The 26,518-nt window shown below is 46.0% G+C and overlaps 1 protein-coding gene across 6 annotated transcripts; it reads right to left on the reverse strand.

The window, feature by feature from the left end:
- Positions 1-286: 286 nt before the first annotated feature.
- On the reverse strand, positions 287-10,327 carry LOC143974533 (cold-inducible RNA-binding protein B-like). 6 transcript variants are annotated; one of them, XM_077476038.1, is made up of 8 exons: positions 10,179-10,327; positions 9,706-9,816; positions 9,514-9,620; positions 8,940-9,063; positions 5,789-5,866; positions 5,599-5,672; positions 1,953-2,035; positions 287-332 (listed from the first exon to the last, which is right to left on the reverse strand). In XM_077476038.1, exons 2-7 carry the CDS (start codon positions 9,806-9,808, stop codon positions 2,018-2,020), a joined length of 504 nt encoding a protein of 167 aa, XP_077332164.1. In that variant the 5' UTR covers positions 9,809-9,816; positions 10,179-10,327; the 3' UTR covers positions 287-332; positions 1,953-2,017. The 6 variants fall into 6 exon arrangements, with proteins under 6 accessions (XP_077332164.1, XP_077332166.1, XP_077332165.1 ...); XM_077476040.1 differs by having other exon boundaries at positions 5,785-5,866; positions 10,179-10,326; XM_077476039.1 differs by lacking the exons at positions 287-332; positions 1,953-2,035 and adding an exon at positions 4,635-5,334 and having other exon boundaries at positions 8,952-9,063; positions 10,179-10,326.
- Positions 10,328-26,518: the final 16,191 nt, after the last annotated feature.

Here is a 26,518-nt window from a genome sequence, read left to right on the forward strand (position 1 = left end):
ACTGCGGCGAGGCGCGTCGCATCGCCTGCAGTGTGAACCGGCTCTTAATATTTAAGCAGTTGTCATTTTACCTTTTTAACAAGCCAGCCCAAAGTTGAGAATTTAATGCATTCAGCCCTGCACATAATTCAGAGTATCATTGAGAGAGATTAGCAAAAGCTGACACACTGGGTCAAATGGCCCACATTAGGGCTTCCAGCGCACTCACCAAAATATCACTGATCTGGATCTTTGACATTTCAGTACATATGTGCCTAAAGCACTAACAAAAAGCACACACAAGTGATGTATTCAATTTTTTTATTGTAATAAAAAAACTCTTCTTTCCACACCTAGAAAAAAAAAAAAAAAAAAAAAAAAAAAAAAAGTTAGGCCAGCATCTAATTTACATGTTAAATTTTCATCTTTCGTTAAGTTCCTCCAATGCAGATTAAAGTCAGTTTTTTTTAAGAATATCTAAAAATCCCACTTCATATGTTGTGGTTTACTAGTCATTGGTTGGCTGCATTCGTTTTGAACCCTTTTTTGCCCAAAACTTGCCTACCAAGAGTGGCTACATCCCAATATTGTTCTCCAAGAAAGGAAAGTTTAAGACCACTGCCTGTGCGTCAGTCATTCAGCATCATAGCCAAATCATTTTTGGCTACAGAACCCCCTTGCTCAAGGCATTCAGTCCAGCCAAACTGGGAACACAGTGGTTGTAAACCCTTGACCATTTTTACATCCAAAAAGTGTTTAAGGAGATATCCCCTGTATTTGCATGCCGTTGCTTCAGTTAGCGTGGGAGCTGCTGTAACGGCAGTCTAATGCATGGGAGTGACATCACAGCCCACGATACCCAGAACTCATGCCAGAAGTGATGTCACCAACTGGAGTGGTTGAGGACCACTGTGGGGGCTTTGATCCAAGCAATACATAAGCCAGTATGCTATGCATACTAGCTCATGACTTTGTCTTGCAGGTTTTTGGGGTTTACAACCACTTTAAGACAGCAGCACAAGTTGAGACCCCCCCTCCCCCCATTACTATGGGTTTTTCTGTAGTTGAAAACAAATTCCAGTGTTTCACATAATTTGATCCAACCAATTAGCAGTCAGGTGATCACTCGGCTCTGTGAGGGCCCGTTCACATGATTAGAAATTGTGAGCAAAAATTGGATTCCAAATCACACTGCAATGCTGGCAAAATGAAAAATGACACTTGACCATGCGTGCTGCAATGTCGCCTAAATGCAGTGCAGCTTTGCTGCAATAAATCATGCTGCAGCTTACTTTTGAGCAACAAGCTAGCCGTTTGCTGCAATTACCAAGGCATAACCACACTGAGACCCCTTTCACACCACACATAGCATGGGTGGTAAAACGCTGCTATTTTTAGCGGCATTTTACCGCCGGATTTGTGTTGCATTTCAGCCCCTAGCGGGGTGCTTTTACCCCCACTAGCAGCCAAGAAAGGGTTAAACCCGCTGGCAATACACCACAATAGCGGCGTTTTGCTAGAGGTATTACAGCGCTGCCCCATTGATTTCAATGGGGAGCAGTGGAGGAGCGATAAACACACCACTTTAAAGAAGATGCTGGCAGGAATTTTCAGACGTCCTGCCAGCACACCGCTGTAGTGTGAAAGCCTGAGGGCTTTCACACTACAGACGATGGTGCAGTTTTTAGGGTGGATTGCAGGCATGCTTTCTAATGCTATAGTGCCTGCAAAACGCCCTGGTGTGAAAGGGGTGTTAGTTGTCATTGAATTGCACCAGAGTGCCAATTTTATTCAACACATTTGAAATGCCCACAAATTGCTAGATGTGAAGGGAGCCTAAAAAGCTGGCGTTTGAATGTGACTTGGGGTTGGTAAAATGTTCTCCATGCTGCAAGATCTGTATGACACTGCAGTTTTCAAAGAGGGGGTGTGAACAAAACTGCCTATATAGTAGCATGACAAAGCCAACTTACCTATGATTCTATTTATAGAAGTCCCACAATACTGTACAAACAGCAATCCATCAGCACCAGAAAGCTTAGCTGTTATGGTCATCCTGAAACAAGGAGAACACAAGTTTAAAATGGATGCCACTTTGTTTAAAAATGAGATGTCTAAGGGTGGGGCTTTTTAAGTCTGGTTTGCAGCTGTAAGGCATTTGTTTTATTTGAAGTAAAGCCCCAGGTAAACTGAAAATTGCCAATACATTAACTCTCACCTGCCAAAAGCAATTATACAAGCGGACTTTATAGATTACACACCTTATGACAATCCAAAGCCAGGAAGATCACCACCCCACTGAGGCAGAGGTGACATGGGAAGCTGCATTACTAACCCAACGGTCACCTACCTGGCTTTGCAGCGTGGCATACTGTGCAAGTCACGATAGCTTGGAATAAGTGGCAGGCAAAAGCATTATAAATCCTTTGGCAGGTAGAACATTAACATATGTAGCTTGCGTGGGGACATGGGGAAAAGCAACTACATGGAGTACTGGTAGCACCTGAAAATACCCAGCAGGTTGTGGACAGATTCTGGGGAAATGCTATAGAACCAGACTGCTGAATAACCAAAGAATGCTTGCCAATTATATTGTATGAGCACACCAGTACCAAGATCAGTGAGCAATCTAACTTTATCAGGCACAACATGAGCTTGGAGGAAAAGGGATGTGGACATGAGCAAAAGAGTTACCTCAAACTACCGCACTAATTCCGAAAATGAACTAGCCATGAGCAGCTTTCGTCAGGCTCCACAGGATGCACAACACTGGACTTCTCCAAGGAAAATGCAGCTTCTGTACTTAGAGGATTCTCAGAAGGTAACAGTATTGTACTAACATTGCTTTCACTAGCTACAGTTAGGAATCTATGCTGTTTTATATATGGCACAACTATACTATATTGCAGACTTACAACAGAAGCTAAGTATTGAGTGCAGGCTAGCCAGTTGGACAAGACAAGTGGCATAACTTGGCAGACCCAATCTCATGTCAGCTGAATTAGAAATAGGGGCTGCCATTTATGATCTACTTTATAGGCTCAGAGTTCACATGTGGTGCAGAAAAAATGAGCGTTTCTGGCATTTCACTCTGTATGCAATCTGCCCACTGGCATCAATGTTGACACTGCAAAATGCATTGCAACTGAAAGTTAGATTACATTGGTGGAACACCCATACAACCCAATTTAGGTGCATCAAACACAATAGTCCCAAAGTGCACTGCAAATAATCCCATGATTTGAATAGGAAGGCAGTGAGATTTCCATTTGAATCACATTTGGTGTCCCACAAGACAAAATGTGAACCCAGCCTACAATTGCCATCTGCTTCATCAAGTTGATCCAGTTTCAACACTTGAAGTCATGAAATTCAAAGTATGAAAATTAAGGCTTGTCTGCACTGGTTTAATGTTAATTCTAAATAGAATTTAATTATTGATGATCAGCAACTAGCATCTTCAGACGTAAGAAATGGCAGCCTACATATCCCTTTCAACACAGGATTTAAGGTGCTGTAAACTTTCTGCAGAAAAACCCAATTCACAAAAATAAAAAAAAAAAGTGTACATGTTTACTGTAGGCATGCAAAATGCCAAACCTATTCCACATGTCTATGGTGGAGTGTGGGAAAGTATTAGATCCATCAAGTTTTTGTTGCCGTTAAGATTTACTCACTTCCAGAGGTCGTTACAGGAAGTATTATGTAATGTCTAAAACCTGACCGAATTTAAATCTTGCCCACTACCAAAAGTGTCCCAAACCTGTATCAGCTTCACAAGTTTCCTATTTAAAGGGGCTGTCACAAAAGCAGACTGCCATGGGTCTGATGCTTTGCAGACACTGCAATTTGCCATTAAGAGCAGTCAACAGGATTAGCTTAATTTCTCTTATAGGTATACATTAACCCATTACTTTAAAATGGGTGAAAATTTGTTCATCTTTGGTAATGATAGAAAAAAAAAAAAAACAATTTTCACTGGGCAACCAGCATGTATGTTGGTCTGTTCAAGGTTTTGTGATACCTTGTGACTAGCAGGATCTTTGTTTACACATACAACTGCTCAAGGGAGGGGACACTTGCAAATCTGTTTAGGATACTATTCAGCCTGCAGAAGCAGTCAAGTGCAGGGCTAGTAACCAGACACCACACTGATTTTACTTGTATTAATCTTAAAATTTAAGCACCATTTTAAAAGTTTAATCACTTGCTTTATGACAGGATTCTTTAAGGAAAAACCCTGAAACAAAACCTTCAGTCTAAAAATATGCAAAAGCTTGCACATGTCAATCTTGTGTACTACTGTCCATTAAACAGTTCCAGAATAAAAGCCAAACTAAAATTTGAAGCAGTTCCCTAGATATTTGAAACACTGAAAACCAATAGGAGCAAGTTTGCAAATAATTTCCCCTCATCTCCAATATGTGGAAAACACTGCCATACTTCTAGGTTTAAAATGCTGCATAAAAAACCTGCAATAGAACCCCTTTTTTTTTAGATCCTTTTCTAAAGCTAGTTATTGTGTTACTGTTTGCCATGCAGTTCCTTACAAGCACTTTTGGGTAAGTTGACTAAAGCCAATCTGCCCACCACCCCCCCGTGAAGTATGTGAAGTCCCACTTTAGTGTTGTGCAGAAGGTAATTTCAGGAGCACGTTTCTTTCAGACTGTCTTTTAATAGGCTTCGTGAAGCCAAAAAGAAAGTAAATACAATTCTGTAACCACTTCAGTACAGTATTCAAATGAAATATTTGTATAAAAAAAGGACAATACAAACAAACATTTTAAGAACGTCTTGTGACAGATCCATTTGTTCACTTTAGTTATATCAAGGTGGTACAGCTGTCATTTGCAGTGCGCCCAGGCTCTGCACATCACAAAGAAAAAAAAAAAAAGTAGTAAGTATTTTTAAACAATAAGAGCTCAAAATAAGCTCACGGTTTCAATCCCATGACTATTTACATAACAGCAAGAGATCTAGTAAGACCACGCTGTAGTAGGAGACATACCCATTTACAGGGATGCGAATGCAGAAGCATCACCCCATTTGCTGAGCAAAGCCATTTCCTGCAGCATGAATCTGCTCATTTACAAATAAGAGCTTCACGTATCGGCAGCCTCAGAACAGCAGTATGAAACAAAAAGTAAAAGCAAGCATGCCCAAAGGATAACGCCCTCTGAACAGCTGCTCACATTCTACCAGTGAGGCTGTCAAGATTAACCAAATTTATATAAAAAAAGTGAACACAAGTTGACATACTACACATTATTGATTCAGCGAAGCTCCAAAAATCTTTATAAATACAGCCATTGGAAGGACGATCTTGAGTCAGGAAGGTATTTTACTCGTTTGAGGCTGAGGACAAGAAGCAGGCACAGTTGTAAAGACACTTGAAGCAGTTGTCAGATCCCAGCATTTTACCCCTACACTAAAGCCCAACCCACATAGCCCCACTGCTAATGATTGTAGAGCCTTTTAAGCCTCGACAAAAATTTTTATAGACATGCATTTGTTGGGCTGCTGGCTATTTACAAGCAAACCCATCCAGATACCACTAGAGTAAAACAACCCCCCCCCCCCCAAAAAAACCTCACATCACACCCCTCTGCCACAACTTACCATAGTTGCTGTCATAACTGTCTCTGTAGGAGCTTCCTCCTGAGCGATCCCCATAACCTCCTTGACTCCTGCCACTAAATAAATAAATATATATAATTGTAAAAACACATTTTATTTTGCCCAATAGGGGAGGAAAAAAAAATAAATAAAAATGTACTTCACAATTCAGAAAAAAAATAAAATTACCTGCCATAATAATCCCGGGATCCACCACCATAGCCACCCCTGGTGTCAAATCGGCTGCTTCCATAACCACGGTCACCTCCACCTTAATCACAAAAATATGTTAGCTTTCATGTAGCAGCAGAAAGTCAAACTGAAAATAAAATGGCACACATTCAACACACCCACTCCCTCAGACACTTGTAAGGGGCCCAAGCACTGAAGCCAGGCTACTAAATGAGAAAACCTGGCTCATATCTGAAATACATTTGGTGTTGTATTACAATTACATGTGTCTAAGGAAAAGTAATCTACACAAGACATGCAAGTCTTACTTTGTTTTCAGACCAAAATGACCAACACTGCATTAGGTAATTTGTTAGCCTGAATATAGCAGCCACCATACCCAAGGAAAAGCAAGCCATGTTGTATCAGTCGTTTAGATTTCCTATAGTAGGAGATCATATTCAAACCTCAAAAAAAAAAAAAAAAAAAAAAAAGCACATTTGGCTGTACCTCTCCTGGGGATTACAGGAGTAAAGTTTTGTATGCCTGTGATGTTTTCAGCCGAGTCCCCAGGCACCACATCAGCAAGCCACTGCCCTTCTCCCCAGCTCAGTGCTTTAACAAGAGTTGTCTGCAGCTGCCGATTGGCAGTGTCTGCTCAGTTCTTAGTGTAGGAGCACCAGATGAATCAGACCCGATTATGCATCCACCTAGCCAAGACCCCCCCCCCCCCCACACTTAACCACTTTCAGCCCTTAGAACTGCTTCCAACAGATATAGGCATGTCCTACCAGGACCATGGCTGCAGACATGATCCTGATATCACTTTTCAGCTTTCAACAGGCTAGGAAAAGTGAGTCAAGCAGTCTTAGGGTCTAGTTTACACTTTAATGCTCTGAATGCCAGTATAGAGGAGCACCCCCCCCCCAGGCTCTGAAGTGATCAGGGTTTTAGACTCCACTCTTTTAAGAGAGCATGTCACAGCCCCAGCTATCACAAAGGAGGTTATTCATCCCTTATGACGGCAATAGAGTTGGAAAGGGGAATAAAGTGAAGCCCCCCCACCCCACTGTAAATAGTGAATGCCCCACACTTGAGGTATTAGTCGATCAAATTTTAGAACCCAAGCTCACATTTAGGGCTGAAACAATTATGAAATCAATAGGATTACCATTTTCATAGTTGGCCAGTAACATAATGGGGTTAAAAAAAAAAAAAAAAATCTAAAAAGCCCTTTATAGTACAAAAGCAAATAATCGCTACAGTTCTACAGTAAAATGAACCCCTTACAGTAGTGATCAGTTTTTTCTACTATAAAGGGCTTGTTTTAGTTTACCCCATTATGTTACTAAACATCTTAGACCCGGTTCACATCCATGCGTTTTATGGTGCTTTTTGCAGAAATGCACTACAGTTCGCATCTATGGGACATGTTCACATCTGAAAGGGTCAGGGACTTTTAATGCACAATAGTGCTTTATTGGTTAAATATACTTCAATGGAGAAGCTGAAGAAAAGCTTGTAATGCGTTTTTGCAGCAGTTTTTTAATCTGCGCAAAAAGTGCAAATTGCAGTAAAATCACATGTGCAAAAAAAGATCAAAAGCAAACTGCATTAGATGTGTACCGAGCCTTATGCTGGCCATACGGATCAATTTTCAGGTGAAAAATCTTTGTACATTTGCTGAAAGAAAGAATTGTTTGAAATTTCACTTGTTTTTAAAATGAATAATTTCTGAATGAAAACCATACACTGTCAGGAAACTTCTTAGTCAAAGGAATTTTCAATTTCCAAATTTTCCCCATCACTGGTTGAAAATTACCATCAATTTGACACATTTTTGTTAAGGTTACTAACCGATTATGAAAATAGTTAGTCGCAGCCCTACTCACATTAGTATACAAAGCATAATACAATAGCCCTTTCACACTCAGCCATGTTTTCTGTAAAGCACTGCTAGTTTTAGCTGCACTTCAAGGGTTAAGGTTGCCCAAAGAGCACCACTGCCCAAGCACTTCGGCAGTGGTGCCCATTTCAATGGTCAGGGGCAGTGTAGTGTATACACCCACTGCTCCCAATATGCCACTTGCAGGACTTTTATCAAAAACATCCTGCAAGCTCCAACACTTTACTCCAGTGTGAAAGCGCTCAGGCCTTCACACTGGAGGGGAGGAATTTTAGCCCTTAAGCACCTGAAACCACATAGTGTCAAAGGGGGTCTTACAGTAACATTTCATGTACGGTAAAATCCATGTTGACAACATTTGTGTGGCATGTACCTTGACATTTTTCTAATCCTAATGCCATCTTAAAGTGGATGTAGTAAAACCACATATACCCAGTGAAGTGAACAGCCTCAGATGTTACACAGGGATGAAACAATTCTCCCCTACACAAGTTTCATGTATATCTGCTGTTTTACACTTTATATACTGTTCAGAAAATGAACTTTGTTAGACTTTTCCTGTTCCAGCAAGGGGAAGAGTCTTGCCATACACGGAGACAAGTGATTAGAGGAAAGACTAGCAGAGCTGTGATTTGAAGTGACCAGCTTTCAACCAACTTATAGCACCCACCCCGACAATTCAGGCTATTTTTTGATCAGTTTATAGAACTTGTCAGGAGCAAGCAGAGGAAAGCCATTGGCCTTAGTAGAGACATAACACTGCAGATGTTTCCAGCTCAAGTTTCATGAATCAGGTATACATCACATCCTCTTTAAAGTGAAAGTAAACCAGATTTATGAAATTAGAACTGGAAAAATCTGCAATGTTTTCTCATCTCTCTCCAAAGCAACAAGTCCCATGGCTTTCCGCTTCATAGCTCTGCTATCAGACCGATAACTTGGCTGACAAGTTCTCCCAAGACATGAGCCAGACCTTTGTTGTGGGAGGTTGCTATAGATTAGCTGATTCACAGGAAAGCTCTGCAAGTCCTTGCCTATATAACTTGGGGGGGGGGGGGGGGGGGAGAATGTGTGTCCCTTTACTCCAAGCTACACAGCAGAATGAGGAATTAAAAATCTTACACGATGTAAATTCAAGGGGAAGACAGTAGACACATTTAAAACTTCTGTAGGGAGATTGGTTTCAGCCCTGTGTACTGAGGCTGTTCACTTCACTGGGTATACATCCACCTTAAGGCCAAACATTTCTAACTACCATAAAACATACCACGGCTGCTACCTCCACGGAAGAAACCTCTTCCTCCTCCAGATGAGCCGCCTCTGTAGCCTCCTCTCCTGTCACTTGGGGACTTTCCAGCCTGATCAACTCTAATCTGACGTCCATCCACAGACTAAAACCAAATAAAATATTTGCATTAAAGAAAAGCACACTTCAGTGATTATGAAGGCTACAAGTACAATAAGGTGTAGGAAAGGGAGAGAAAAAAAACTGCAGAATACTTTACACATTAACCCTTAAATGGTTGTTCAGTATATGCAGCTCTCAATTTGCATATAACACTGATGAAATATAAATTCAAGTAGAAAACATGCCTTTTTAAACAAGGGTATACACACACAATCTTCCTAAAAGCATCGGTGGGCTACACAGCATAGATACTTGATTCCAAATAGGAAGGGAAAAAAAAAAAAAAAAAAAAAAAAAAACCCCAACCCTTAAATGAGAGCAATAATATACATATTCACCCCCCCCCCCCCCACAGCCCAAATCCTATAATGTCTGCTCTTGATTTAAGCATGGCAACCCAATAGATTTGATGTTGTAAAAGAAAAAATCTCACCATTCCATTCATTGCTTGCATGGCATCTTTTGCATCATCTGGATTCTCAAAAGTGACAAATCCAAAGCCACGTGATCTCTTGGTCTCCCGATCCTTCACCACAACCACTAAAAATAAAAAGAACACAGAAGTCATTAGAGATCAGCCACTTAATACTTAACTTATTTCAAGCACATCTTCCTACAAACTCACCCTCAGAGACTTGTCCGTATTTACAGAACACGTGTTCTAGACTCTGCTCATTGGTATCAAAGCTCAGTCCTCCGACAAACAGCTTTCCTTCGTCAGACGACATGATGAGATCTGCGGAAACAAAATGGAGCCGGCCAGTCACTACAACGTGTTCGTCCACAAAATGGCCGCCGAGCAACCTACGTCATTCGTCTGCACGACTCCTGCCCCAATTCCAGTCACCACACGCTAGGAATTGGAACCCGGGAAGGCGGTAGGGAGGGGCAGCTAGGATAGCGTGGCTTCGGAGTCTAGTCATTCCCTTCAGGCGCTCCACTCCCCGTCTACACAAAGGCGACGCATCATGCACTACATTAGGAGGTGACCGGTAACCGCAAAACTGGTTACCGTATAAAACACACTCACAGGCCGAAACCGCAAAATAACCGTCTTTTCCCATCTATCCAACAAAGCCTCCCGCCATTACACATTACCTTATTGATGTACAGAACACAAAGAGAACAGCAATGCAGAGTGCGCAATGACCGCTGGGCTCTTCGTTATATAGAGCAGTGTAGCCTCGCCCACTCTATGAATAATTCATCGCCACGGTGGACTGTACCATCTACTTCCGCCTCCTCATTGTTCTCTACATATTGTATCGACAGAAACCAGGGTGGCGAAAGCAAATACCTTATATAATTTCTTTGATTATTTATTCATTCATTATTATAGATTGTCGAATAAATACTGTTATCCGCTATAGTTTAAGCATTAAATCCCCCCCTTTGAAAATACATGGTCTCTGCTAGTACCGAGGCGCCATTGTAGCGCGGGCGGATGCGTACTATCATTGGCTGTACGGGGATGGTGAGGGCGGGAGAGAGTTATTGCATTGCCATTGGGTGTACATAACTGGTGAGGGCGGGAAATCGTATTGTACTGTCTGCCATTGGTTGTATATGACTAGCGATAGAACGATTTTACTCAGTGTACGGGCACATAAAGAAAACGAGGAGGTGGCGCGGGCGCCATTTTGTGTCTTGAGGGAAGCTTTGTTACGCTGTTTTTTTTTATTTTGTAGTCCCTGCTCGGTTAAGCATAGTCTTTTCACGTATGCAGTTTTTCTTGTTTTAACAATATAAAACAAAACAACGAATTTTGCCGGCTACACTGTAACCCTGGTGGGCAAACAAGATGGTACCGTGGGGAAAGCGGTTGCTTGTAACGTTTTCTTTTTGTGATACGCTAATTGTAAAGTGTTGGATTAATAATAAGGGGTTACAAAGTGGCCGCACGGTATATCCTGTTCAGCTGTAAAGAGCGGTGCTGCCTCAGACTGACCGGTCTGGTGTTATTACAGCAAGGCTGGGCCAAGCACGATAGAGCTCAGTGGCTTTGTGTACTGTACTGCCTCACGTGCTTCTAGTCAGCACAAAATGTCGCCATTTAACAGACATTGCACAATAGCTTTACCGAGAAACACACTCCAGGTCTATAGCTAACAACCCCCTACAAGAATGGATAATGCAATATAAACGCCATATTAGCTGTATATTCTTTTTACGATTTGAGAAAGCTAAAATAACACAAAATTGGAGGAAATATTCCCAGCAGACATTACTGGAACCTTTGTGATCCAGATACCACTGACAATACAGCCAGGTTTCCAGCTTACTCTGGTTGGTTGTGTGTGCAACTACGATTTTTACGAGCCCTGGTTCACACTGATGCGACACATTGCATAGCAAACGAACGGCATCAGTTCTAGTTTAACAACACCCCAAAACAGTTTGCAAAACACAGTTGTAAACACCCATGCAATTCAGGTGCCGGTGGGAAAAAGGGGTCCTGCTCCATTTTGGTGTGGATGCGATTTCAGCCATACAAAATGCATGGCTCAAATTGCACCTCACAGACATCGCACGTGATGTGCACACAGGAATGCGACGCAAATCACATGCAGTGTTCTCCATGCACCAGTGTGAACCCAGGCTAATGCGATGCGGGAAAAGCACAGGATTTTCTGCGTTTCCCTGCATCGCGCTGTATGGTGGTTGCCGGATCATTACAACCTCCCCCCCAGCTAGCGGGGAGGGCGCCATGCGTTCCAAGCACACACGCACGGTTCCAACAGTCCACAAGCAAAACCCCCCAGATGGGAGGCTCTAACTAGCACCGATGACGCCATCTGATGGGCCCCATGCATCAGGTGGAGATCATCCGGCCACACAGCAGAGACACTCCCCAATCCCCAAGCAAAGGCAAAATAACCACGGCCCTTTGTAGGGAAAATGGTGTGACATGCAGTGATAGATAAGGAGGAACACATTGATGTGCAGATACAGAGGCATATAAAAAAAAAATCAGATGGCGTCATCGGTGCTGGTTAGAGCCTCCCATCTGGACTGGTGGAGCCACACATGTGCGCTGGTGGGCGTAGAACGCATGGCGCCCTCCTCGCAAGCTATTCAGTCCCCAGGCAGGCTACGTTTACAGAGCTTTGCCTTGGCGGACACACTTGGAACATCAGTAGAAACCACTTCTATTTGCCAAAAGGTAATTACAATTACCATTTGGGCTCATTCAAAAGGGTGATCAGTTGCATCCTCTGTACAGAGTCGCTGGCAGTGTTAATTCAGTGTTGACAAATTGAAATAAACAAGTTCGTTTTGTTTTGCAGCTTGGGCACTCAGACTCAAAAAAGTTTGCCATCACTAGGCTAAAGTGGTATAAAGTTCACTTTTGAACTTGTACCTACAGGCAAGCCTATAATAAGGCTTACCTGTATGTACAGTAAATCTCTCCTAAACCTGCACTGTTTAGGAGCTATTCACACAGCATGCAGCCAGCGACGTCATCGGCGCATACACCCTGAATGGACGGCATACCCATGCCATACCTTTGAGGTCGGGTCTTCCGCACACATGTGCAGGAGTGACGTCATAATAGCAGCAGCCATTCATACAGTGAAGATGGAAGCGCTGTGCTGGAGGGCTCCCTGTCCAGGTAAGTCTGTCATAATGTGCTAGTATGCGGTGCATACTAGTACATTATGACTTACACCTGCATGGGGGCCCAAATTGTTTTTTCTCTGGTAGTTTACTACCACTGCGGCACTAGAGCAAGTTGCTTTTTTTGGCCAAAAATGATTGAAAGGATAAGTTCAGGTAAAAAAATGTGTATTTACAATTTTTTTTAGGAGCCTGGAGAGCATTGCACCCAGGGCTGGTGCAAGAATTTTTGACACCCTAGGTGAAACCTAATTTTCCTGCTCCCTTGGCTCTACCCCTGACTCCACCCCCTTTGCCCTGCCTATGTATACCCCACCTTTTGACTGCTACCATTTTGGGGTGTGGAGTGAGTCACTGGCCAGCTGTATGATACGCATTAGGTGTACATAGAGGCTCGAAGGTGGCGGGGGTGTCATCGGCACAGCGACCCTGACTGATGTGCGCTCTAGGCCAGCGCCTACCTTGCCTATAGGTAGCACCTGCCCTGTACAGGGGATATGTACACAGATAATCAAGGCACTGATTATCAGTGGAGGCCAATCGGTGCTGCCTATCAGTACCCATGGGCACTGAGTGCCACCTATCAGTGCCGCCTCATCAGTGTAGTCTGTTGGTGCTATCTCATCAGTGCCCATCAATGCAGCCTATTAGTGCCCATCAGTGGGAAACCCCTCATATTGGGCACAGCAGTTGTACAAACTAGGGAACTCGGCACAGGGATGTTGGGATCTCCTCATAATGGGCAGAGCAGTTGTTAACACCTGTGCAGGGATGTTGGGAACACCTTATAATGGTTACAATTGGTATATAGAGCCAGGAACTCAACTCAGGGATGGTGGGAACCCCTCATAATGGGCACAGCAGGTGTACAGTCCTAGGAACTCAGCACAGGGATGGTGGGAACCCCCTCATACAGACCCCTGGACAGGAGGGGGTAGCATTTACTAGAACTGATTGGCTGTATTTTCTTCCTGCAGCCGCTGTCTACTGGTGGAAGGGAGAGGAGGAGAAGACAGCTTTCAGATGTTGCAAGCGGAGGAAGCTACAGCCCAGTTCTATTATATGCTGCACCTCCAGACTGCACTAGTATCAGCACTAACCATAGCTCCCAACTGTTCCTGATTTTGAGGGACTGTCCCTGATTTGGACCAATGTCCCTCTGTGTCTCTTTCCTCCTGATCTGTCCCTCATTTTGGTCTGATCCATATAGTTGTATATAAAATGGACTTTTTATCTTTCAAGTAGTGTTTCCCCAGTGCTAAACCTTTCATCCCATTTCTAAATTGCTGCATTTGTAAATTTTAAAAGCCAATATAAAGGAATAGTAGTGGTAAAAAAAAGCACTTGTAGATTTAATTAACCTTTTTTTTTTGTTAAGGGGGTGTGTCCTATGCCCTTCATACAGTGGTGTGAAAAAGTGTTTGCCCCCTTCCTCATTTCCTGTTCCTTTGCATGTTTGTCACACTTAAGTGTTTCGGAACATCAAACCAATTTAAACAATAGTCAAGGACAACACAAGTAAACACAAAATGCAATTTGTAAATGAAGGTGTTTATTATTAAAGGTGAAAAAAAATCCAAACCATCATGGCCCTGTGTGAAAAAGTGATTGCCCCCTAAACCTAATAACTGGTTGGGCCACCCTTAGCAGCAACAACTGCAACCAAGCGTTTGCGATAACGTGCAATGAGGCTTTTACAGCGTCCTGGAGGAATTTTGGCCCACTCATCTTTGCAGAATTGTCCTAATTCAGTTACATTAGAGGGTTTTCGAGCATGAACAGCCTTTTTAAGGTCATACCACAACATCTCAATAGGATTCAGGTCAGGACTTTGGCTAGGCCACTCCAAAGTCTTCATTTTGTTTTTCTTCAGCCATTCGGTGGTGGACTTGCTGGTGTGTTTAGGATCATTGTCCTGCTGCAGAACCCAAGTTCGTTTCAGCTTGAGTACACGAACAGATGGTCGGACATTCTCCTTCAGGATCTCTTGGTAGACAGCAGAATTCATAGTTCCTTTTATCACGGCAAGTCTTCCAGGTCCTGAAGCAGCAAAACAGCCCCAGACCACCACACTACCACCACCATATTTTACTGTTGGTATAATGTTCTTTTTCTGAAATGCAGTGTTCCTTCTACGCCGGATATACTTGGACACACACCTTCCAAAGAGTTCCACTTTTGTCTCATCGGTCCACAGAATGTTGTCCCAAAAGTCTTGGGGATCATCAAGATGTGTTGTGGAGAAATTGAGACGAGCTTTGATGTTCTTTTTGCTCAGCAGTGGTTTTCTCCTTGGAACTCTGCCATGCAGGCCATTTTTGCCCAGTCTTTTCCTGATGGTGGAAGCATGAACGCTGACCTTAACTGAGGCAAGTGAGGCCTGCAGTTCCTTGGACGTTGTTGTGGGGTCTTTTGTGACCTCTTGGATGAGTCGTCGCTGCACTCTTGGGGTAATTTTGGGCGGCCGGCCACTCCTGGGAAGGTTCACCACTGTTCCATGTCTTCGCCATTTGTGGATAATGGCTCTCACTGTGGTTCGCTGGATTCCCAAAGCTTTGGAAATGGCTTTATAACCCTTTCCAGACTGATAGATCTCAATTACTTTCTTTCTCAATTGTTCCTGAATTTCTTTGGGTCTCGGCATGATGTGTAGCTTTTAAGGATCTTCTGGTGGACCTTACTGTGTCAAGCAGCTCCTATTTAAGTGATGCCTTGATTGTGAACAGGTGTGGCAATAATCAGGCCTGGGTGTGGCTAGAGAAATTGAACTCAGGTGTGGACAACCACAGTTATAGTATGTTTTAACAAGGGGGGGCAATCACTTTTTCACACAGGGCCATGATGGTTTGGATTTTTTTTCACCTTTAATAATAAACACCTTCATTTACAAATTGCATTTTGTGTTTACTTGTGTTGTCCTTGACTATTGTTTAAATTGGTTTGATGTTCCGAAACACTTAAGTGTGACAAACATGCAAAGGAACAGGAAATGAGGAAGGGGGCAAACACTTTTTCACACCACTGTACATTTGCTAGTAGGTGTCCCTCATTCCTATCTCAAAATGTTGGGAGGTATGGCAGTAACCAGAAGAATACATAGGGACTAGTGGGTAGCAGCCTGATCTGTAGGTAGCGTTTTCAAGAAACATAAAGAGAGCCGACACAATGACGACCCTGTGTTCTATCAGAAAGTGCAACTGATGGCCATCTTGGTACACCCGCAATCGTCCACACTAAGCCTACAGTCTGAAATTGCAAAGCGGACATCTTTTTACACCCACCGAAGTCTTGCATTTCACAATTATGTTTACCAGTAAACCGAGTTTATATCGTGAAATACAGGATTTTAAAATCTGTCAAGCTGTTTTGATGTTAAATCTTAAAAGCAGTGGTGTTCTGTCAGATTAGCAAACCTGTGAGATCAGGTGGCTTGCCAATGCTTTTAAAATTCAACATCAAAACAGTGTCATGGATTTCATAATACTGTATTTCACTATATAGGCTCAGTTTACTGGTAAAAATATGTGTTAAATGCAAGACTTCAGTGGGTGTAAAAAGATGTCCACTTGCCTCCTTCTGACTTGTAGGCTTAGTGCAGGAAAGTGCGGGGTGTACCAAGATGGCCGCAACAGAACGTTACTTCCGTTGCATTTTCTGATGAGTAGCTGCTTTCTGACAGGACACCCTGCACATCATTGTTATCAATAATAGTATGTGTACCAGGACTCAGATCACTCACCCACACCCTCTGCTTCCAACCTGCCCCGCTGTGACCTGTGCAATGTGACTGGGGAAGAGGGTGGGACATTCCAGGGAGCTCTGGGTTACTAGGAGGAAGTGCTGCATCGAACGCTGGTGTCGCCCTGTTCTAAAAGTTGCAGAAAGTGGAAGGAACTGTTTATTCTGTAATTTAATTTGGGGGGGGGGGGGGTACGTACAGAGCACAGTGCAGCAGAGCAGTCAGTGAGGTGCATGTGTTGAAATATAAAGGCTCGGGGGTCAGTGGTGTGTGTTTTCCTCCACTTTCCTCCACTGGTGTGTGTTTTCCTCCACACTGCGGCTCCCCAGCTAGGACTTTACCAGTGTGTGTGTCAGTGCCAAGGACGAATGTCAGGTGCTGAGTGGAAGACACTTCCAGGCCATGCTGGTCTGTGTATTGTTGGTAGGAGGGGAGTGCAGATTGCTCCTATACACATGTAGTGCGGAGGGGCTCTACCAAAAATCTACTGCTTGCCCCAGTAACTGAGTCATGCCGTCTCTGCACCCCCCCTTGTGTTTGTTTGTCCTGTCATGCTGAGACACCCAGCTCTACTCACAAGGCTGTTGTCATCTCCACACTAGGGAGCTGTGTACACAGCGGCCACGGTTGCGCCCTAGGTGGCAGTGTGTCCTAGGAGGCTGAATTGTTCGCCTAGCGGTAGCACTGGCCCTGATTGCACCAGGTATCAGCAGATTGGCGGTGCCATGCAGGTCTCCTGCAGACTGTCAGTGTAAACTGTTTGCCCCGTACATCACACACCAGCCAGTTTCACGCTGATAGGACAGGAAGACTTAATGAACTACTGCAGCGCTCAACAGCACCGTGGTAGTTAACTGAGAACTTCAAACCGACAGCTGCAAAGGATGCAAGCACTTGTAGTTCATTCATACACAGAGCTCTGTGAATGAATGACGCAGCCCTGTGGGGAACATCCCCGTACTGCTGTTACAGGGAGAGAGAGCAGCGGGGGAGCAGCTGCAGCAGAGGGATCATGTAACCTGTTCCCAAAGGTGACCCCTGGAGCATTAGGCCTTGTAGACAAAAAATCAAAGGCCTTGTAGACAAAAAATCAAAGGCCTGAAATCAAAGGCCTTGTAGACAAAAAAGATGTAATTTTTTTCTGTCACACCATATTTGCACAACTATTTATCAAACGCATATTTCTCTTATATTCACCGACCGACACGGCTCCTCTCTGTAACTAAATGGGTTGTATAGCCTGCCATTAGGAGAAACTAGGCAAAATTCTTACACAATACACAGAACTTTAATCCCGCCCCAGGGGGGCGGACCCCGTGCTATCAACCCTTCTCCTGCTGCTAGCAGCTTCAGTTTTTATTTTGCCTAGCAAGGAGAATGACCTAGGAAACCCTGCGGACCTCTCGGTCCATATTTTTACTGCAGGTTTGCTGCTTTTTGCGCAAGATGAGAGATCCTGAGATCTTCTATCAACTGCCGGCTGGGTGACAGGCTGATTAATGATATCCTTGTAGTCTCCCCAGTCCGGCCATCAAGCATGAGCAGGCCGCAGCTACGGCTCGGCAGGCCACGACATACCTCATGTTCTAGAGGTGGTCGGTGAGCTTCAATTCTCCGGGGTATACATATGACCGGGCTACTGATGTCTGGATCACAGTATACCGAGGCCAGAAGCTACCCTGTAACTGCGCAGGTGTAGGTCTGTGATGGAATGTCTCCCAGCTCTTCAGGACTGGTAAGTAAGTACCACTCTCCCTGCTTCGGTGGGGTGAGCAGCTGGGCATTCCCTCGGGAGTCTATTCGGGGGCCTCCTCACCTTCTTATTCTCTCTCCCAAGTCCCTATCACCCTTCCTTCCCCCCTCTGAGGGGGGTGTCTGCATGCGCTGCGGGAGGTGTATGTGTGTTTGTGTGTGGGTCGCTGTTTTCTCACCTGTGGGGGCTCTGTGCGGCTGGCGTTTGTCCTGGTCCAGGTCTGGGGATCCCAAAAAGCAGTTTTTGTGGAGGTTATCTGTCTGTTAGCAGGCAGCTCGTTTTTATTTTTTCTCTGTTCACTGCATGGCGCCATTCCGGCGGCCATCTTGGATTTGGGAAAGCTATAGATTCAGCAGCCATTTTCCTTGATTACATTGGCGGCCATTTTATTAAAGCCTGAATATTTCCTCACCGCTGTCCTCTTGTGACAGCATGACATGTGCTTTCACTTGTTGCTTCCTGTGTCCACTGTGTGTGTAGGACACTGGATGGTTCTGTGCTGAACGCTGAAGCTGTTCTGCAGATCGTTTCACCGCTGTTGGAGCTGCTGCTGCTGCTGACACAGTTTTTTCTCCTCTGCTACTGGGAACCTCCTAGGGATTACAGGCGCACTATGTAGCTATCACAGAACGCCGCTGGGTGATGAGTCTAGTGATAAGTTGCCCCCCACCCCCCCACGCGGCGGCAGCAGGAGGGTGGGACCTTCACTGTCCTAAGTCCCCTTGCAGGTGTCAGACAGGCTAGGGTCAGCATGGCTTCAGAAACTGGTGTTTCTTCCCCCGAAATCCAGGCTATAGCAACCAGGTCACCTGCAGTTAGCGCGGTTTGCATGGACACCCTGACGGCGGTCCTTGACACCTATGTTGCTAAGATAGAGGCGGCACGTGGCAGGAAAGGTGCATGTAAGAGGCCCCTGCCCCCCGTCGTCTGGGGAGAGCTCTGATGCAGACTCATGCCCTGCTGCGGCTGGAGACCCCTGCTCTGACCTATCAGATGTGGCTGACCAGGACAGTGAGGAGGATTCCCCGGACGCGACAAGGCGCTTGTTGGAGCACTTATCACAGCTGTGCGTGATACCCTGAAGATTCAGGAGCCAGCGGATTCCTCTGCTGATGTTCCGGTCCCTTTTGGGTCCTGCAAGCCAGCACGTTCACCTAAGGTGCTCCCGTATTTGACTTATTTTGACAAATTCATCTATAGGGAATGGGGTTGCCCGCAACTGACTTTTTTGGTCCCCTAAAATTTGGCAGTGCGTTACCCCTTTAAGGAAAGCCTTCTCAAAAAGTAGTCGGCTCCTCCGGTCGTGGACCCCCCAGTATCTAGGTTAAATAAAGTAACCACGATCCCAGTTGAGGGGACTCCTGCATTCAAGGATCCCACGGACAGGAAGACCGAGGCAGTGGCTCATTCCTTGTTTACGGTTGTGGGGTCAGCCGTGTGACCTGTACTGGCATCCGGACTGGTGTTGCAGACACTGACTGAGTGGGCAAAACTTTTGCACCGTGAATTGGGAGAGCAGAATGCCTCCCCTGTTTGTGTAGAGCTAGCAGACCAACTAGTGCATGGCCTTAAGTACGTTTGTAACGCCGCCCTGGATACTCTCCCCCTGTTGTACAGGGCTTCAGTTTCAGCTGAGGCGCCTCATTTGGCTGAAATTCTGGTCTGCTGACCAGGCATCGAAGAAAGCCTTGACGGATCTTCCCTCCCTTGGCGACAGGCTCTTTGGAGCCTCATTGGATGGCATTATTAAGAATGCCACGGGTGGTAAGAGTACTCTACTCCCACAGGCCAGGAAGTCTAAGGAGCCACGCCGCAAGCAAGGGCCCTCTTTTTCCGCTCACAAGCGGCTTTTTTGTCCGCCCGGTGCTTCGGCGAAACGCCTCCAGCCCGTCAGGACGCCCACAGACGGTCAAAAGCGTCCCTGGAACCACAAGCCTAACAAGCCTGCGAACATAAGTGCTACCGCATGAAGGTTTGCCCCCACCCATGTCCCGGGTGGGGAGTCGCCTTTGGGAGTTTGCAGCCTGGTGGACCTCCCGGTTATCCGACCAATGGGTCTGCGATCTGATTTCCATGGGCTACAAGATAGAGTTTCTCTCTTGGCAGCCAAACAGATTCTTCGCCTCCAGCATACCCGTGTCCCCGATTCGCTGGGAGGCCCTGCTAGGGGTGGTGAGGGATTTGCTGTGTCAGTGGGGGATCGTACCAGTTCCAAAATCGTAACGCTTCCAGGGGATCTACTCAAATCTGTTTGTAGTTCCGAAGAAGGAAGGGTACGTCCAATCTTGGACTTGAAGGCCCTCAATCACTTTATGAAAGTGCAGAGGTTCAGAATGGAATCAGTTTGCTCAGTAGTCGCTGCACTCCATCAAGGGGACTTCCTGGCATCTTTAGACATCCAGGATGCGTACCTGCACATACCCATATGCCTTCAGCATAAAAAATTCCTGCGTTTGGCAGTTGGGGAAGCCCACTACCAGTTTGTGGCTCTTCCCTTTGGCCTGGCATCAGCCCTCCAAGTCTTTACCAAAGTACTGGCTCCAGTATTGCCGTTGCTGAGACAAAGCGGGATCGCGAACGTGGGTTACCTAGACAATCTCCTCCTGCGAGCTTCTTCTGCCTCAGAATTACTGGAGGATGCAGCAATCACCTTGCAGATCCTGCAAGATTTTGGGTGGCTGTTGAACCTAAAGAAGTTGGTGGTGGTACTGACTCAGCGTCTGGAGTACCTGGGATTACTGTTGGACTCCAGGGAAGTGAGGGTTTTTCTCCCCTCAGACTAATTGAGGACTCTCAGATCGGCGGCAAATCTACTGATGAGCAGCAAGTGGTCGTCGCTCCGCTTTTGTATGCGAGTGCTGGGGCTCATGTTGGCCTCCTTCAAGGTGGCACCTTATGCCGAGTTCCACACGAGAGTCCTGCAGAAGGAGATTCTGACGAAGTGGGACAAATCTCCGTTGTCTCTGGATCGGCAGATCCAGGTGAGCCAACCAGTCAGGGACTCCCTGATCTGGTGGTTGAGGTCCCCGGTGGTTCAGTTCGAGAAATCGTTCCTTCCTCTGACATGGACGGTGATCACTAAGGACACCAGTCTGTCCGGCTGGGGTGGAGTGATGGGGATTCAGTCGGCTCAGGCCCTCTGGTCGACGGAGGAATCCAAGTTGGCAATCAATCTGCTCGAATTGAGAGCGATCAGGCTGTGCCTCCACACATGGTCGATGAGTCTTCAAGGGCGTCCGACCAGAATACAGTCAGACAACGCCACGGCTGTGGCATACATAAATCACCAAGGAGGAACAAGAAGCTCAGCCGCTGCTCGGGAGGTCGCTCACATACTTCGGTGGGCAGAGCGACATGTACCGGCCCTATCGGACATTTACATCCCAGGGATGGAAAATTGGCAGGCGGACTATCTGAGTCGACAGATGCTGGCCCCAGGAGAGTGGACATTGCATCCAGAGGCGTTCAGGCTGCTGTGCCTGAGGTGGGGCACACCAGATATGGATCTACTGGCCTCCCGTCTCAATCGGAAGGTACCGAGATCCGTGAGCAGACGCGTCAAACGCGCTGGTGGCTCAGTGTGATCAGTACCACCTGCTTCGCAGAGTGGAAGGCGAGGGGATTCCAGTAATCCTGATTGCCCCAGATTGGCCTCAGCGGGCCTGGTACGCAGACCTGGTGTGCCTGGTGGCAGACGCTCCCTTGGGACTGCCGCTGCGAGAGGACCTCCTATCTCAAGGTCCAATCTCTCACCCTGCTTTACCAACGCTGGCTTTAATGGCATGGCTGTTGAAAGCCAGGTATTGAGGAACCGAGGTCTGTCGGACTCGGTGATTCCTAATGTTGAGGGCATGGAAATCTTTTACTTGGAAGGCCTATATCTCCATGTGTGAGGAGAAAGGGTGGCATCCGCGCTCTTTCTCTATATCCAGGATCCTGCTGTTTCTTCAGCAAGGTGAAGACCAGAGGTTGGCGTTGAGCACCATCAAGGGGAAAATTTCAGCTCTGGCTGTCTTTTTCCAGCGACCCCTAGCGTCTCTCTCATTAGTGAGTACCTTTGTTCAGGGGGTGTGACATGTAGTCCCTCCGGTGCGTCTTTCGTTACCTCCATGGGATTTGAACCTGGTGTTGTGGGCACTTCAGAAGCCACCGTTTGAGAATATGAGGGAGATTCCTCTGTTGACCCTTTCTCAGAAGGTGGTCTTTCTAGTGGCCATCACATCAGCCAGGAGGGTTTCGGAACTGGCGGCCTTGTCCTGCAAGTCGCCTTATCTTGTCATCCATAGGGATAAGGTGGTGTTGCGTCCGCAACCGTCTTTTCTACCGAAGGTGGTTTTGGCTTTTCATATCAATGAGGACATTGTATTGCCATCGTTGTGTCCTAAGCCAAAGCACCCCAAGGAGGTGGCCCTTCACGCGCTCGATGTGGTTAGAGCTCTGAAGGTGTACTTGTCTGCCACGGCTCCCTTTTGGAAGTCAGACTCACTGTTTGTTTCGGTGGCTGGTCCTAAGAAGGGCATGGTGGTTTCGTCGACCACCATTTCCAGGTGGATCAGACAGATTATAGTCCAAGCCTACTCCTTGAAGGGGCAGGTGCCTCCCTTTCCAGTCACGGGCCACTCTACAAGAGCAATCGGAATGTCTTGGGCCTTCCGACACCAAGCGTCTGTCGCTCAGGTGTGTAAAGCGGTGACCTGGTCGTCTGTCCATACGTTTACCAAGTTCTACAAGGTAGACGTCAGTGCATCGGCTGATGTTGGTTTTGGCCACAAAGTTTTGCAGGCGGCCGTGAAGTTGCTATTGAGTTTTTCCTGTTTTTTCGATAAAAAACAGTACTGTTATGTTAATGCACTGTTGCATTACTTCCGCAATGTTGCGGTCTTGGGGATCACTCCTGTTGAGTATACCCGGTTATATGGTGAAGTTTTCCACAGACTGCTGTTTTTTTGTGGGTTTAGTTTCACTAGTTCCCACTTGCCATGGTGGATAAAGTTGCTATGCTGTTTTTTTCCCACCCCTCGTTTGGCACTGCTTGGGGACGTCCCATTTAGTTACAGAGAGGAGCTGTGTCGGTCGGTGAATATAAGAGAAAATAGGATTTTTGTACTCACCGTAAAATCCTTTTCTCTGTAATTCACCGACCGACACAGCACCCACCCCTCCTTTTTTCTACGTTATACTGCTTGTTGACGTACTGAAGCTGCTAGCAGCAGGAGGAGGGTTGATAGCACGGGGTCCACCCCCCTGGGACGGGATTAAAGTTCTGTGTATTGTGTAACAATTTTGCCTAGTTTCTCCTAATGGCAGACTATACAACCCATTTAGTTACAGAGAGGAGCTGTGTCGGTCGGTGAATTACAGAGATAAGGATTTTACGGTGAGTACAAAAATCCTATTTTTCAGGAAAAAAAAATTCAATAAATTTTAGTGCCAGTTCACACCATAGAAACTCAGTGCAGATGTGTTCTGAATGCTTTTCTGCATGCACGTTTTTAATGCGTTCCAGTGCATTTCCCCCCCTGCTTTTTCTTCACCTTAAATAAGGACGTGTGTTCCAGTGTATTTAGGTGCACCGGTGCATCATTTTTGATGCACTTTATCAGTGCAGTTAAAGAGGAAGTAAACCCTGATGAGTTTACTTCCTCTTTGATTCCCTGCAAAGGTAAAGCATAATGGACTATTATGCATCGCATAGTAGTCCATTATGTGCCACTTACCTGACACAGGAGCCAGCGAAGTCACCGTTGTCCCCTGTAGTCTGGAGCATCCATCTTCTCGGTGGGTCTCGCTGCTCCACCACTGTCATTCGACAAAGCCGCAATGACGTCACTCCCGCGCATGCGCACGGGAGCCATCACTCGCGGCATATCGCCGTTGACAGCGGCGTGCTCAGTGCGCCTGCACGCCGCTGTCTACGGCACATGCGCCGCAGACAGTGGTGCCTGTGTTTTGACAAATATCTCCTAAACCGTGTAGGTTTAGGAGATATTTCTAGGACCTACAGGTAAGCCTTAATCTAGGCTTACCTGTAGGTCAAAGTGGTTTGTAAGGGTTTACAACCACTTTAAGTGCAGAAAAATGCAGCATGTTCTACTTTTTTTCCTGGAATGCACTGAAACTGACATCACTAGTGTGAACTATGACATTGAAAACCATATACTGTATTTATTGGCGTATAACACTCACTTTTTCACCAGGAAAATCGGGTGCAAATAGCATGTGCGTGTTATACGCCAATAGCTGCCTTATTTAAAATGTACATTTTTTCCCTGAAACTTCCCTCTTAAAATGAATGTGCGTGTTATACGCCTGTGCGTGTTATACACCGATAAATACGGTAACCTACTTTCCTGACAGACTCCATGGCAGCAACGTGTGGGTTAAGACCCGCCTCCACTACCCTATAAGACACTACTCCCATAAATCTTTGCTCCCTGCCCATGGCCGTGTTCTTTTTTTGTCCTCCTCCGTAGGACCCATTACGGTCTTTCTACCTGAAGATTGCTCCCACACGGTTCCATTATTGGTTTGGCCGAATAGCGACTGTGGACGAGATTGTCGCATGACTCCGCTAAGCCCTAGCTACTAGCGGGGTATGGAGTGGGCATTGGATATAAGCGCTGGAGGAAGCCAGGAACCTAGCCATTGGCAGGCGGGCTGCGCATTTGGTCGGACAGCCCAGCTAAATAGCAGGTGACCTATTTTGCCCTGAGAAGTCCGGTGTGTTTTTCCTTACCTTTGGCCTGGAGACAATCGTGTGGGAGCGGTAAGATTGTTCCTCTTTTTCATGGCAGCAGTTTGTGTTTGTTCCTTGCTTGTTACCTTCCTTTCCGTTCATTTTTCCTGTGTCTATGTTTATAGTTGCAGGCATGACGGCTGGGTTACCCTGCGTTCCAGCCGCCGCTTACTTCCTGTTTTTTTCGTTAGTACGATCGTTCTGTGCAGGCGTGAGTGCGGCACAGGAACGAGGCTTGGTTCGCGCATGCGCGATAGCGTCAAAATGACACTATTCGCGCATGCGCAGTAGCGCCGAGCACGGCGCTGTGATAAGGTCACTAAGGCGCCTTATTTAAACATGGGAAATAGCCTGCAGGCTCTGGGAATGCTTGCAGGCTATTACGCGACTTCCCCTTGTCCAGGATTTTTTCTGTGGAGGTAGGTGTGTGTGTGTGTGTGTGTGTGTGTGTGTGTGTGTGTGTGTGTGTGTGTGTGTGTGTGTGTGTGTGTGTGTGTGCTGCTCTCAGCCTTACATGTATATCTTTGCAGCAATTATGGAAACCTCTAGAGATATGGACTCACCTCCGCCTGTATGTGGCCAGCCCTCTCATAATAGGTACTGTCTGGGGGGGGGGAGTGGGGGGGGGGGTCCGGTATTAGTCAGTCTGTTATCTTTCCTTATCTGTATGTCTCTTCTATCTCTGTCTTAGCCCATCTAGATCAGAACAGCAACGCACAGAGGAAGCGATTCTTCAAAGTCTTACCACCGGCATTCGTATTCTAAATCCAAACATCACGGCTCACCCTTAAGATCTGGGAGCTGTAGTGAGGATCGAACTCGCTCCTCCAAAGGCTCATTCCAGCCGTTCAGTTATCAGTACCTGCTGGGGATGCAGGTTGCAAGTTCCTAATGGGAAATCCCTGTGTGACCTCTGCTTTTCCAAAGCCTCTAGTGAGAGAGGGGGTACGGACCAGCAACTAAGATCACTTGTGGAAAAGGTGGTGAAAGAATCCCTCAAAGGGATTGGGGCCAGTCAGACCCCTGTGACTCAGTCAGAGTCACCTCAGTCACCAGTGAGGGAGTCGCATGTTCAAGAGATCTGGGAGTCCTCTCTACCAAGCCACCCTTCAGCTGCTGCATCAGACAGTGAATCTGAGGAAGATAGTCCCTGTGTGGGGTTTGACTTTGCCTTACTCTCCCCCTTGGTGATGGCTATCAAAGAGGCTTTGAACTTGGAAGATGAGGTGGCTAATCCTTCCAAGCAAAGGAAGTATTTTAAGCAACTTAAAAAGGAGCGTCTCAACTTTCCATTCCTGTCTGAACTTGGTGAGGTCATTACGGATGAATGGAGTAAAGTTGAGAAAAAGAATAGTATGCTTTCAAAAGTCTTAAAGTTATATCCCTTTAAGGTATGTAGAATCAGCTCCACTAGTGGATGCAGCGGTGATGAGACTAGTAAAGCATGTGACTCTGCCACTGGAAGATACAGTTTCATTCAAGGATGCCTTAGATAGATGGATTCAGGGCTGGTGCAAGGATTTTTGACACCCTAGGCAAAATCTTATTTTGCCGCCCCCCCCCCCCCCCCCCACTTTGCCCCTGTAACACAT

The sequence above is a fragment of the Lithobates pipiens genome, unplaced genomic scaffold (genome assembly GCF_037356315.1).
Source record: "Lithobates pipiens isolate NorthernLeopardFrog02 unplaced genomic scaffold, aLitPip1_a1.2 Scaffold_13, whole genome shotgun sequence".
Lineage (NCBI taxonomy): Eukaryota > Metazoa > Chordata > Amphibia > Anura > Ranidae > Lithobates > Lithobates pipiens.